The following is a 12,517-nucleotide window of genomic DNA, read 5'->3' as shown; positions in this document are numbered from 1 at the left end:
TCACTATTTTCTCCCAAGTAGCATGAATGTCATGTTATGAAATAATCCAAATCAGTGCAAATTTGGATTTTACTTCTCTAATATTTTGTCAGTATTTTTTCATTCTGCAAAACCTTGGGAGTCCACGATTTAATGAATACCAGGGTGTGCATAAATGCAGGGCACGGCTCTTTTTATTGCTTCTTTTATTCTATATGAATATTTGACTGCACTGATTTTTTCACACTAACGATAATTTGTTTTTCAATAACTTCTGCACCATTTGGCCTATAGAGTCCAAATTGGTACCAGCTATACTCACTACAGTGGAAATTGAGGACACACCTATTCTTATTACATTTATTGCCTTCCATATTTTATATGAATATTTTACTACAAAATACATTTTAAATATATACAGCCAGTTGCATGGTTTATTTCTACAGCCTAAAGGTCATGTTCCAGATATTAGTACTGAAGGTTATTGTCGTTCAAAGCTCTGCCTGGTCTTGCCTGTCCTCTGGCCCCCCGCGTCTGTCCTCCTTCTGCATCTTGTCCGCTCTTCCTCATCGTTCTTCTTCTTCATCTCTCAGCGATCGATCTCACTGTTCATGGAACCTGCACTGAAACCTTCATCTGAATAAATTAGCGAAATCTCTACTAGTTGAACAGCGTTGGAAATATGGGACAGGCCACCTAGATTTAAAATATGTAGTCCAGAACATATTTTTAGTTTCATATGCAACAAAATTCATTGTTTTTTTCCTTCAACAGCGTTCATGTCATGCAGGAGTCGCACGAAGAAATAAATGATCAGTTTCTGGATCGGTTAAGATGAAAGTGCTTCCAGTTTTCGAGGTACATTATGCACCTTCCAATATAAATGAAGATACATTGCGAGAGTTTTGCTTGAGAATATGTCACACAGATTCTTTCATGCATTCTTGACACTAAAAAAAAAAGCACATGGGGGCAATAAGGTCCCACACAGAGCCCTCTGCTAGTATTTATTGTTTAATTTAGTTTATCTCCACTATTTGACACACCAAGTGCTTCAAGAACAATATTAACATCACAAACATCACAGTATTCCAACACAGCAGTGACTGTTTCCCTGCCGCTAACCCCACATATTGGTCCGCTTGGTGGGTCAGTCAAAAAAAACCGTCTGGTCTTCTTGTGGGGCCGGCCGGGAGGGAATCAGGGGGGGGAATGACACACAAGTATCACATAGTATTGACACCTTTACACAACTGAATACATTAACTGTGTGAATGAAAGCTACTGTTATACTTAGAGTAGATGCACGAGAAGTTTCTCCGATCAGTGATGATTAGAAGCGTGAAAAACAGGAAAAATTTGAATGTGTCTCTGGACCTCTGCTGATATTACACCTGTCTGAAAGTACCATTAGAATTCCACGCTTTTGGACGTTCGCTCAAAAGATCAAAACTGTCTTGTTTCTTTAAAAAAATAAAAAAAAAATTAAAAAAAAGTTTGGGTCCCGCTTGTCAAGAGAAGATGTTAGTTTAGCGTTTGAGCAACATCGCATTCTGACACAAGCAAAACACAGACACACACACGCATGCTGATCTGGCCTGCTTGGGACTGGCTTGTGATGGATCATGTGACTTAGAGAAGGGAGAAAGCACCAAGTGTGGCGACGGGTAGAGTTAAAAAAAAAAGAAAAAAAAAAGTCAAATACTGACGGATTATTTTGATGCTCTGTTAAAATGTTGCAGCCTCGAACCTCCCATCGCTGAGCCTGGTTGACAGAATGCTCCACATGAAATAAAATGCTTATACACTTCACTTATTAAGTGTCTCTAATTGTTTTGATTTGTACGGTCAAGTAGGAAAAAAAAAAACAAGTTCCTTTAAGATTTTTGTTTTGACATTATGGTGTTTTGTTGTTTTTTTTAAATCACATATCTAATGATGTTATTTTATACCTCTAAAGTACATTAGACAGCGCAGGCCTGTGATTGATGGAGAAGTGAGGGTTAATAGCAGAGCAGATATAAGACTATATAGTAACTAGGCCACACTTGAATGTGGTGCTTTCGTGTTTAGTAGGCGTGATTCGCCACGTAGAGGGACTGTCCAGCAGCTCCACAAGTGCCGGAAGACTCGTACTTGCCGAGCGCAGCCAAACCGTTTGCCTGAAAAAGACGGGGAAAAAACAGCATTGAGTAAAAAAAGCATTATTTTATTAGAAGGGTAGTGTTTGGCTATTGATATCCAAGTGTACTGTGTTAACCTGAGAAACACAATTTGATCAATTTTCACTGAAGGTTATTTCTGACCTCCACCTTTTTTTTTTTCTTCAGGTAAACGCAATACACTTCCATACTTTAGGATCCTGTCTGACCTGAGCGCGCTTGATGAACTCCTCGGTAGCGGCTTTCTCCTGGTTCAGATCTCCTCTCCATGCGTTGAGGGCGGAGGCCTGCAGGGCGCGGCCATAGGAGAAAGTCAGAGCCCAGGGCTTGGCCAGTGGACAGTTGTTGATGGAGTTAAGATTCACGCTGGCCTCTTCTTCAGACTGGCCACCTGACAAGAATGTCACTCCTGAGAGAACAGAGAGAAACAGTCAGATATACATCCTCTACTTGCTGTGAGTCTACAAGCTGTCTGTGTGTGTGTTTCTATTCTTGAGACCAGCTTGTCAGCAAAACGATAGATCTTTCTGAAACCATGTTGCTGCCCTGTATCCTGATCAGAAAACTAAAGCCTGGGTGTGTAATATTATCCAGGGGCAGTTCAGAAGACACAACTAATGGGATACGTGACTCACAGGATGCAGCAGCATGATGAGTCTCGCAGCTGTCTTCTTCTGAGGAATTATCAACTTCGATTTTACTGTGATTTAATTGTAATAAATCAGCCAAAATAATGATGATGCAGATTTCTACAAAGCAGTGAGTCGGCTCACATCTTTCCACGAGACGACAAGCAAACAGTAACGCAAATTCTTGTTTTCCGAATGGAGTTAGGTTTTGATCACAGTCAGATAAAAATGAGGTTCGATTTTGAGTTTAAGTTAAATAAGTTGCCACAGCTCTTAACTTTTCAATGGCATCCCAGCTGATGTTGAGTCGGAAAAGTTTAGTGACCGCTGTGATTCATAAACTCAGTCTAAAATGGGTTCTTCAAAGACTCTGAGGTCACTTCATGCTCTGCACGTATTCACTCTATCTGACCTGTGACAGCGGGGGGCACAGTGCGACGCAGAGCGGTGACAGTTGCCATGGCGATTTCCTCGCTGTTGTACTTGGTGGGGCATGAGTGTCCGGCTGTGACCATGTTGGGTTTAAGAAGTGTTCCCTCCAGGTACACGTGGTGGTCTGAGAGAGCCTTGTAGACGGCAGCCAGGACCTGTCAGAGGGCGACACGTGAATGTGTTCAAAGACTAGACAGTGACTTGCAGTAAAATAGAGTTGAGTTCAACAGTGAATAGTAAAGTACCTTCTCAGTGACGTACTGGCAACGCTTCAGGTCATGGTCTCCATCAGGAAGGATCTCAGGCTCCACAATAGGAACAATGCCATTCTAGGAGACACAAGAAGGTGTGAACACATTCATACGTTCCCTCACACCCCTAACCTACAAACTGTTACATTTCAATGTTTGTTGAGCCCGCACCAACCTGCTGGCAGATGCTAGCATATCGTGCTAGTACATTAGCATTCTCAAAGATGGCCAGCTCAGACGGTGTGGTGTCGCTGATCTTCAACACGCAGCGCCACTTGGCAAAGTCAGCACCGTCCTTCTTGTACTGTGCACAGCGCTCAGACAGCCCGTCCAGACCTGCACTCCAACACAGAAGCAGCCGTCAGGAATGCAGCAGCGGGTCTGGGAACTGGTGTGAGGGCTTGTGAGCGAGTGTCGCCTCCTACCTTGAGTGGTGGTCTCTCCATTTGTTCCAGCGAGAGGAACCACACCTTTGTCCACCTGTGAGTGACATCACACTTCTAGTTCAGATATTCAAGACATACCAGAACGTTCTTCGACCTAGTTTGTCCTCCAAACCTGATCTGCCGATGACATCAGTGTTTTGAGTGTGTCTGTGTTTACCACAACATGCTGGCAATGACTGTGTTTCTATACACATTCCAGATTGACCTCCCACATAAATGGTGTCAATTTTCATTGCAGAAGGGAAATACTGACTCAAAACTATTGCTGTGGAGACATTTGGAGCTGGTGCTGCATAATAAAAGCCACTAAGTAACTTTTCTGTTTTTAAACCAAATGCAGGAAATGGTTAAACTGGTTGTGGCTCAAAGGAAATAAGGAATATGAGCATTTTTTCCCTGTAACTAACCTGTTTAATCATTCCCCGATTATACAGGTTTCCTCCAGGTTAAAGGAGGTTCAGCAGTGCGTACCTTGATGCCGACAACAATGCCGCGGTCTTTGATGAGCTGGGAGAAGTTGGTACCATCGTCTGTGCTCTGGTAGAGGGTTTCATGGAAGAAGATGACCCCACCAATACAGCTGTCGATGCGCTGGTCGGCTGTGAAAAGCAGCTGGCGGTAACGACGCCTGTTCTCCTCTGTGTTCTCAACCCCGATGGGATTCAAACGTTTGGCCATGCTGCCTGTAGACACACACACACACACACACACACACACACACACACACACACGTACACACACACACATTATTCATGCCAACTGGCTCAAGCTCATTCCGGTGTACATGACTGCACAATTGTAGATTATTCTGTCCGGCTTTGACATGTTTTGATGATTAGAGAGAGTTCAATTTTAGTAAAGCAAAGCAAAAAATCTGCAGTGTTTTAAAAAGAGGGTTATAACCTTTGAGCAAACGTTAAATGAATCTGGTGAGTTCACTCAGCACATTTGTGGAACAAAACATCAGCTTGAGTGCTTTAGCCATGAGAGCCATGAGAGCTGGAGGCACAGTGTGAGGGGAGACCTGCAGGAGGTGTGTATTAGTGACACAGATCAAAGTATTGCTCTCTCTCTCTGTCTCTCATTAAAGTCCATCAAGCTAATCTCTCTGCACTCAACACGCAGATCAACCAAAACAACCTCTTTTATACCTGAGTAGAAATAAAAAGTCAGTTTCACTGAACGGATGTGGCAGAAAAAAAAGGAACACGACACAGCCTGGATCAGAGATGCTGGGATTTATAACTCCAAACATTCCTGACGGTTGTGTTTGTCTGTGTAGAATCAATATCGCCAGTACGTTATTGAACAGAATTGATATATTTCTTATAAAAAAGTACACTCATAACGAACCTTATAACTAACTCTTGTTTCAGAGATGTTATTTTCATTATTCCCCTTTGATAACTAATATTTTTTCACCTCCATTCACAGAGCCCTCCCCTGTCAATGTCTGGAGCCTATTATTTCTATTTTGTAACCACACATACGTACCAGTAGACTCATCAGCCGCGAGGATGCCTTTTCCTGGGGCCACTATCCTCTGAGCGATGTCCTGCAGTTCCTTCTTCTGCTGAGGAGTGAGTGCTGGATACTGGTGAGTCATTTTGGCTAAGAGAGAGAGAGAGAAGAAGGGGAGGGGGGGCAAGAAAGAGAGCGATGAGGGGGTTACATTGTTGCACGGTGAGTCAACCTGCAGGACAGCAATGGCTACCCATTTTGTCCTGCTACAACATGGCTTCCATGCTCCAGCTCTAAGGTCTTCTGAAATGATAAAATGTCACATAATCCATTGACTCAGTGTGTGTGCGTGTGTGTGTGTGAGTGAAATATGAAAGAGAAAAGACCGCAGTCTTAGAGAGCCCATCATTCACATCATCTGGGCGGGGGTGGACATGTTACACTTGTCTTTGCTGTCTGGTGTGAGTCGTGGAGGAAACGTTGGGCGGCTGCGGCTGCGTTGTCACGACGTGCTATCGTGCATGCTCCTAACCAGATTAGTTATCCTTCTCTTCTCTTCACTCTGCCGTAAATAAGCAGTTACGTAACCTCTCCCGCTCCACAGAAGAGGGAGCTGTTATGTAACAGCGCTCCTATATACTCTGCTGCCCGTCTTCATTATAGCAGCAGGACTGGATGCAGCTCAGCTCGCTTCTCTCTCCTCAGCAACACTCCGGATGTCATTACATCGCTCTGTCTGCAAATGCACGTCTTTTACTGCTTTGCCTTGATGAATCCATCACTTGGCCCCTTTGCTTTTTAGCTTTTCTGGACTCTTTTTCATTCAGCCCCTAATGGATGCACACAAAATTGAACTCCCGTTTTCAAACACCCTCTAACACACCTCCCACTGCTGCAGCGCATGCCAGGGAACACACTGTGACTTTCTGGTCTACTGCACAGGTTGCCAAGCCCCTCCCAGCAGAAAACGTAACTGGAATAGCTTTGTTCAACATCACAAGGAAGGACACGGGAATGTTGCAGAATTCAGATTAATCTATCTGATCGGTCAGATCTGCCAGTGCTAAGATGGGAGATTTGTTTCTTTTAGGTGACAGAGCTATTTAATGAATCATATGACCAATGAAGTTCCAAATGCAGCTCTGGCAGGGCACCGCCTAACATACCCTGTATCCTCAGTGTTAATCCTCAGCTTAAAGCTGTGAGATAACAACCTCTAGAGAACACATGGGCCTCTTTGTGTGCAGTTACCACAACACAAATGTCAAGCAGGAGTCACTGCTGACAGCTAACAGGGCCTCTGAACGAGGACAGACCTGCAGGATCGAGCAGCAGCCCTGAGGGAAGGACGGCAGAGCTCTCCATTGAATAGGAGAGGGTATTTACACTTGATAAACTCAAGGGCACAAGCATGATGGGCAGGACTTCCGTATGCTTGTATGTGTGTTTGTATGTGTGTGTGTGTGTGTGTGTGTGTGTGCAACCCTGCTCAATTGTTCACCTGAAAAAACTCATGCTCAGCAAATACCTGCCAGCTGTTGTGAAGCACCTGCGTGCCTCCACTATTTATTTTCTGGTTTCAGTTCGACTGCTGAGAAATGATTGCAAAATACTGTCTATATTTGCATTACAATGGCAAATCAAATTCTTATGCAATTCCAAACGCTCAGTCACACATAGCACAATAGATAAGTTACCCCATTTGTCGTGGATCACGTATCAGTACCTTACAGTGTGTGTGTGTGTGTGTGTGTGTGTGTGTGTGTGTGTGTGTGTGTGACAAACAGCTATAGAGACATACTGGCCACTGCTGGATGCTGCCTCTAAGCATCTGTCAGTCCGCCATTTTGGATCGAGCTAGCTCTGCTAGTAAATAAAACAAGCAGTCGTCAATGTTTTGTCATAGAACTGATTAGACCCGCCCCCAGTGACTGAATCAAACTGCAATAATTAGCCTTTGTCATATGTTCTTCCTTATTTTAATAACAAACCAAATTTCTTATGTCAATCTCTACAGAATTAACTGATTAAGTAACAGTTGTTTTTTTTAATATATTATTGCTAAGATCTTGCCTGATTCAATGTGACAGACCAACAGAAGCATTATCAAACAGCAAATGCAGCATCTATGTTTCCATTTCTGTGATGCGACACGCCTTTAACATGCAACCAGGCTAGAGCAGGCTGTCTAGCGCCCACACTGAGTCCAATTTCTGGTTTGCCTCATCCCACCGCATCGTATGGTGGGCTGCTCAGTCATGACAGTTTGCCCAGTATCAAGAGTGAGGGAAGGATTTACCAATGACAAAAAAAAAGAAGAGTATTGCTGAATATCACAACAAAAAAATAACAGACAACACTGATATGAGTGTTTTCTATTTTGGGACCTGCTGCTTGTGAGCCTACAGGAAACTCTGTCCCTCCATGGGAATTAGAAGGCAAAAACACACGATCTTCCTCTTTGTCCTGTGGGCCTCAGATGGGACGTACAAGAGGAAGGCAATCAAAGGGAACACTCACTCAGTCTGCTTAAATGGGGCGTCTGGTTAACAGTAGAGGCAACATCTAGTGGTGCTGCATCACTTTAGGCTAGCGTGCTGATATTCAAGTAGTAGTTGTATTCATCTCTTCATATATACATACACACACAAACAAACACACATATATACACACACACACACACACACACACTGTGGAAGGGATTTTATGTTTGTGTTTGCTCAAGGGCGCCTCCGCAGGACAAATGCTGATGATTAAAAATGAACCCTCACTGCAAACGTGTCATGCTGACACGTTTGAACAAGATGATATTATTATTATCATCACACGCTGGTGCTGACAAGGTTTATCGTTGTTATACAGAGCGCAGCCTTGTAATGAAACCCCGCACATCTCTGCATGACACCACAAAGCTTCAAAATGCGTTAGAATGGATGTTGGTTTTTAAAAAAAACTTCAACTCCATGAGCCTCTACAGGATTAATTGAATTGCGACTCCATCAGTCGGTCTCTCACTCCAGCCTGTTGCGAAGTGTTCAGCCTGGACAAAACAAACTCGTCATCTGCACTGCGACATCAAGATGCAACCGCCAACTCCCCTCTGTGGCGTCATTTAGACCTTCAGCAGACCAAATATATCATCAATGTCTGTGTTCAGGGAGAAGGAGACGCAATTCACATTAAAACCAACACTTCTGACAATGTGACTTTAATGAGGGTTTCATTTTGATAAGAGGAGACAAACTAAAATAAATATTTCATGTTGTATTTCATTCTCTTATCAACATAAAACTTGGTCTCAGGATAAAATGTGATGAACTGACCAGACATCGCACTGAGTTCTTCATGCAACAGCAACCACTCCTTCTTTAGTGTTGCAAAGCTCACTTACCACCACTGGATGCAGGTAGCGATCACAAATATGTAATATAGTGTAATACCTAATGGGAACATGTACAGTGTTGATGCTGCAGCGTGTCTTTTCTGAAGCGTAGCTGCAAGCATTATTCTACAAGAGCTTGCAGACAGCGAGGGGTGGGAGGGGTTTACTCTACCTAAACTCATGCAGTATGACACCTGTGACACTAAGTGATAGTTCAAATATATGTATAGTAATATGTATAGTTAATATATCGTAATGATATAGTCATAAGCATGTAAGAAGGGAAAGGAAAGGAGTGTACACAGAACATAGCATGGATTTCTTGTTGACAGGTGCCTCGGCTGTGTCATTTACCCACTTGTAGGTTTGCTTATACTTCCATTTTAGCTACATTGCAAGCTGCACGTGCGTTAAATGGCTCCTGCTGGGCAGTGCTAGCTTACAGTACAAAAGCCAGCTCACGGTGCTGCAATTTGTTACCAGACAGGCCGCTGGCCTTGGCGCTGATGCACGTCGCTGTGTTTGGATTCTTTCTATCTTCGGGCCTGGATCCTGCAGTGCTAGCAGGAGCACTGTTACCCATTCAGCTCTGAGACCAGAGCCGATGGCGGACGTCAAGGCTGCATGCGTTGCGGTTCAGAGAAAAATTGACACTGGTGAACATGTACAGATCACTCGAGGGGACATTTCGCACTTAAACACTGCTTGGATAAAACAAGCTGTCGACTGAAGAGCGTGAAAACGTGTGTCGTGTATAACTACATGTTTTAGTGTTGTGTGATGCTGAACCCAAAGATGAACTCTGGAAGTGAGAAACTACTTAGTAGCTGCTTCTTAATCAATTCATTATTTAGTTCCATTGTTTGATATTTGACATTTCATGAACACAATCAATGATCATGAATGGAGAACATCAACTCCAAATGATCATTAGTTTAGTCGACTTAGACTTTCTTTATTTGTCATTTGGATTTTTGTCACAAATGAAATTTCAGTCCAACTCTTATTTTTACTTTTACGGACTTTCTAAGGGACGATAACCAGATTCATTACACTAGGAAGAAGGGATCAACCAATTGTAGGTTAAGCAGATTATCAACATATAACATATTATTGGTATGTCTACATTTTTAAAAGCTACCCTTTTTTCTACTTTGCAATGAACCAGAATTTGTTTTTTAAATCAACATTTTTCGGGGTAAAAACTGTAAAATTGGATTCAGAATTTTTTTTTCCATTGAGAGAGAGAGAGAGAGAGAGAGAGAGAGAGAGCTTGCTAGGAACTCAAGACACTTTAATATTCAACTGCAAAATTTACTCAATTCAATTATTTTTTCATTAAGAAACTTTCCACAAAACAGTTTAATATTAAATGCAGCCCAGCCTAGCGTTGGGAGTTCATACTGCTGTCAAACTGTAAAATCTATTGCAACTGAATATCAGCCTGATTGATTTATTAATATTCTGTACTGGCCAGAAAAAAAAAAAACTATCAATTGATGCTTGATGGAAAATGTATCCTAATCCCAAAGTAATTACAGTTTTGGGCTTCATAATCCAAATATTCTGGATCTGGAATGTGGCTTTTGTGTTTAAATGAAGCACAAGTTGTCGATGCTAGACGCCAGTAACCGTAACGATGAAAGTACAGCGGGTTTTTCCATTTCATGTCACCACGTTGCTGTCACTCGCCCCGCCCCCCCCCCCCCCCCGCACCATCCCAGCAGGTCTACGTGCTTCAGCTCAGATACACACCACGACCTCCTCCACCCTTCCTCCTCACTTACCATCTCTGCTAACACACACTTTTATTTTCCAGACGAATTCAGACATCCACAGCAGGACATTCACGATTTACACTAGCAGCTAAACACAAACCACAAAAGGGGCTCTTCCGCCTCCTGTGTGCCCCTGAAGGTCATCTTTTCTGCGCCCTTCCTGTTGCGCACTTCGATAGGTGGAATGCGCAACTTTACACAGGCATTTTGAAACGATTAAAAAAAACAAAACAAAAACGACGCTAACGTGACACACCGTCAAAGAAGATGATGTAAGAGCCGCTGGTCGCGGTGGTGAGTTAGCTATTAATTCATAGCTAACTAGCCAGGAAGATGGAGTTATCGTAAGACAGTGTGGCGCAGCATCTCATCACGTCATCATTATCGATTAATTTCGTCTGAAGCTGTCTTCGTTATTCATGTTAAGAATGATTCTTACCTGCTGTTGGACGTGTTAGCGTAGAAAGAACAGGTGGTGATCAGGATGTGAGGAGGATGCGGAGCGGTTCTTCTCTGTCGCTGCAGCAGAGCAACGTGATCCTTTTACGAAACCCTCGAGACGGAGGCGGGCCTCGTGCCATTGCGTCATAGATGAAGACTGAGTACAGTAATGCGCCTGCGCCGGACAGCATCTCCATTCATCAGAGTGAGAATGCAGCATGATTCTGCATGTTTGAGCAAAACACGTGGAAAGTTGCCCATGTGCAGCTCATCTCCGCCCAAAGTCTAGTGAAGAATCAGCGGTGTTACACCTCAAAACCTGTGTGTGAGGGACTTGTAATGGCAGCGGGGGATGAAGTATGTAAAAATACTTTATAAAATACTTCATCTCAAGGGGAAGCGCTGCATGAAAAACTCTTAAAGTATAGGTATTAGTGTAAAAATGTGGATAGGGCTTCATCAGTTTGGGAAAAATACAAACTTATTCCTTTTATATTTGAGTAATATTTCAATTGCAATGTTAGAATGATCATTTTCACCAAAATCCTCACTTAAATGTTGCATTTTGTGGGGATGTGTATCACAGATATGGTCTCTTGAAGTCTGTAGATCATGTGATAGCAGCTCTTCAATATGTCAAGTTTGACACTAACTTTTTTAACAAAAGCTGAGTCTGCCTGTTTTTTGAAAACTGTAGGGGGTCATATTGTGATTTCTTTAACTGTTCAGGCTTTGTTAAAGTGTTAAAATCAAAGGAATCATGCTCACTCTGACTGACATACACGTTTATAGTAGCAAATATTGGTTAATAGCAGCCATGCAATTAATCCTCTCCTTGAGGATTATAACTAGTGATGTAGTCCAGTTCTCAGTGGCGGGTTGCTTCTTAAATGTGCTCACTGGGGGGGAGGGGAGGGGGCAACTGCAATGTTATTTTTTTCTTTCTGTTCCTTCTGTTTTGTCCACTTTAAATCATCCATCCATCCATTTTCTACTGCTTATCCTGTTGAGGGTCACGGGGGGGGCTGGAGCCTACCCCAGCAGTCTTCAGGTGAGAGGCAGGGTTCACCCTGGACAGGTCACCAGTCCATCACAGGGCCAACACATAGAGACAGACAACCATTCACACTCACAGTCACACCTACGGTCAATTTAGAGTATCAATCAGCCTCGTCCCCTCTTGATGTCTTTGGACTGTGGGAGGAAGCTGGAGTACCAGAGAGAACCCACACAGGAACAGGGAGAACATGGAGACTCACACAGAAAGATCCTGTGATGGAGCCGGGGCTCGAACCCAGAACCTTCTTGCTGTGAGGCGACAGTGCTGACCACTGCACCACCGTGCCGTCCGATTTTAAATTATATAAATATAAATTATCTAAGTTGAATGGGAAAGATTTCTTTGAACCATTTCTATTGTTGTTTGTGAAAGTGCCATAATTCCATATCTGTAGGTAATTTTTTTCAGCCTCTAAAGTTCTCAGAGCATTTTGTCAATGTGGCATAACGAATACACCGAGTGTAGCAGGGTTGAATTTCAGTCGACTGACTTCATC

The 12,517-nt window shown here is 43.1% G+C and overlaps 1 protein-coding gene across 2 annotated transcripts; it reads right to left on the bottom strand.

Annotated features, from left to right (window-relative positions):
* Positions 1 to 955: 955 nt before the first annotated feature.
* Positions 956 to 11,101, bottom strand: aldocb (aldolase C, fructose-bisphosphate, b). 2 transcript variants are annotated; one of them, XM_086225653.1, is made up of 10 exons: positions 10,960 to 11,069; positions 9,223 to 9,362; positions 5,394 to 5,510; positions 4,371 to 4,582; positions 3,879 to 3,933; positions 3,629 to 3,789; positions 3,448 to 3,531; positions 3,183 to 3,357; positions 2,351 to 2,550; positions 956 to 2,141 (listed from the first exon to the last, which is right to left on the bottom strand). In XM_086225653.1, exons 2-10 carry the CDS (start codon positions 9,323 to 9,325, stop codon positions 2,049 to 2,051), a joined length of 1,200 nt encoding a protein of 399 aa, XP_086081779.1. In that variant the 5' UTR covers positions 9,326 to 9,362; positions 10,960 to 11,069; the 3' UTR covers positions 956 to 2,048. The 2 variants fall into 2 exon arrangements, with proteins under 2 accessions (XP_086081779.1, XP_086081780.1); XM_086225654.1 differs by lacking the exon at positions 9,223 to 9,362 and having other exon boundaries at positions 10,960 to 11,101.
* Between the last annotated feature and the right edge of the window lie 1,416 nt (positions 11,102 to 12,517).

Source organism: Aulostomus chinensis, chromosome 15, assembly GCF_037954235.1.
Source record: "Aulostomus chinensis isolate RoL2024-O1b breed Wild chromosome 15, RoL_Achi_v1.0, whole genome shotgun sequence".
Lineage (NCBI taxonomy): Eukaryota > Metazoa > Chordata > Actinopteri > Syngnathiformes > Aulostomidae > Aulostomus > Aulostomus chinensis.
This window is presented reverse-complemented; position numbering and strand designations above follow the sequence as displayed.

What these genes read in the sequence shown, in the direction of transcription:
- aldocb (XM_086225653.1), bottom strand. Translation starts at nt 9,325, where the DNA reads ATGGGTAACAGTGCTCCTGCTAGCACTGCAGGATCCAGGCCCGAAGAT. An exon ending in ATGCTAGCATCTGCCAGCAG is followed by an intron (nt 3,532 to 3,628) that starts GTTGGTGCGGGC and finishes TGTGTCTCCTAG; the next exon opens with AATGGCATTGTTCCTATTGT. An exon ending in TGTGCCCCCCGCTGTCACAG is followed by an intron (nt 2,551 to 3,182) that starts GTCAGATAGAGT and finishes CTGTTCTCTCAG; the next exon opens with GAGTGACATTCTTGTCAGGT.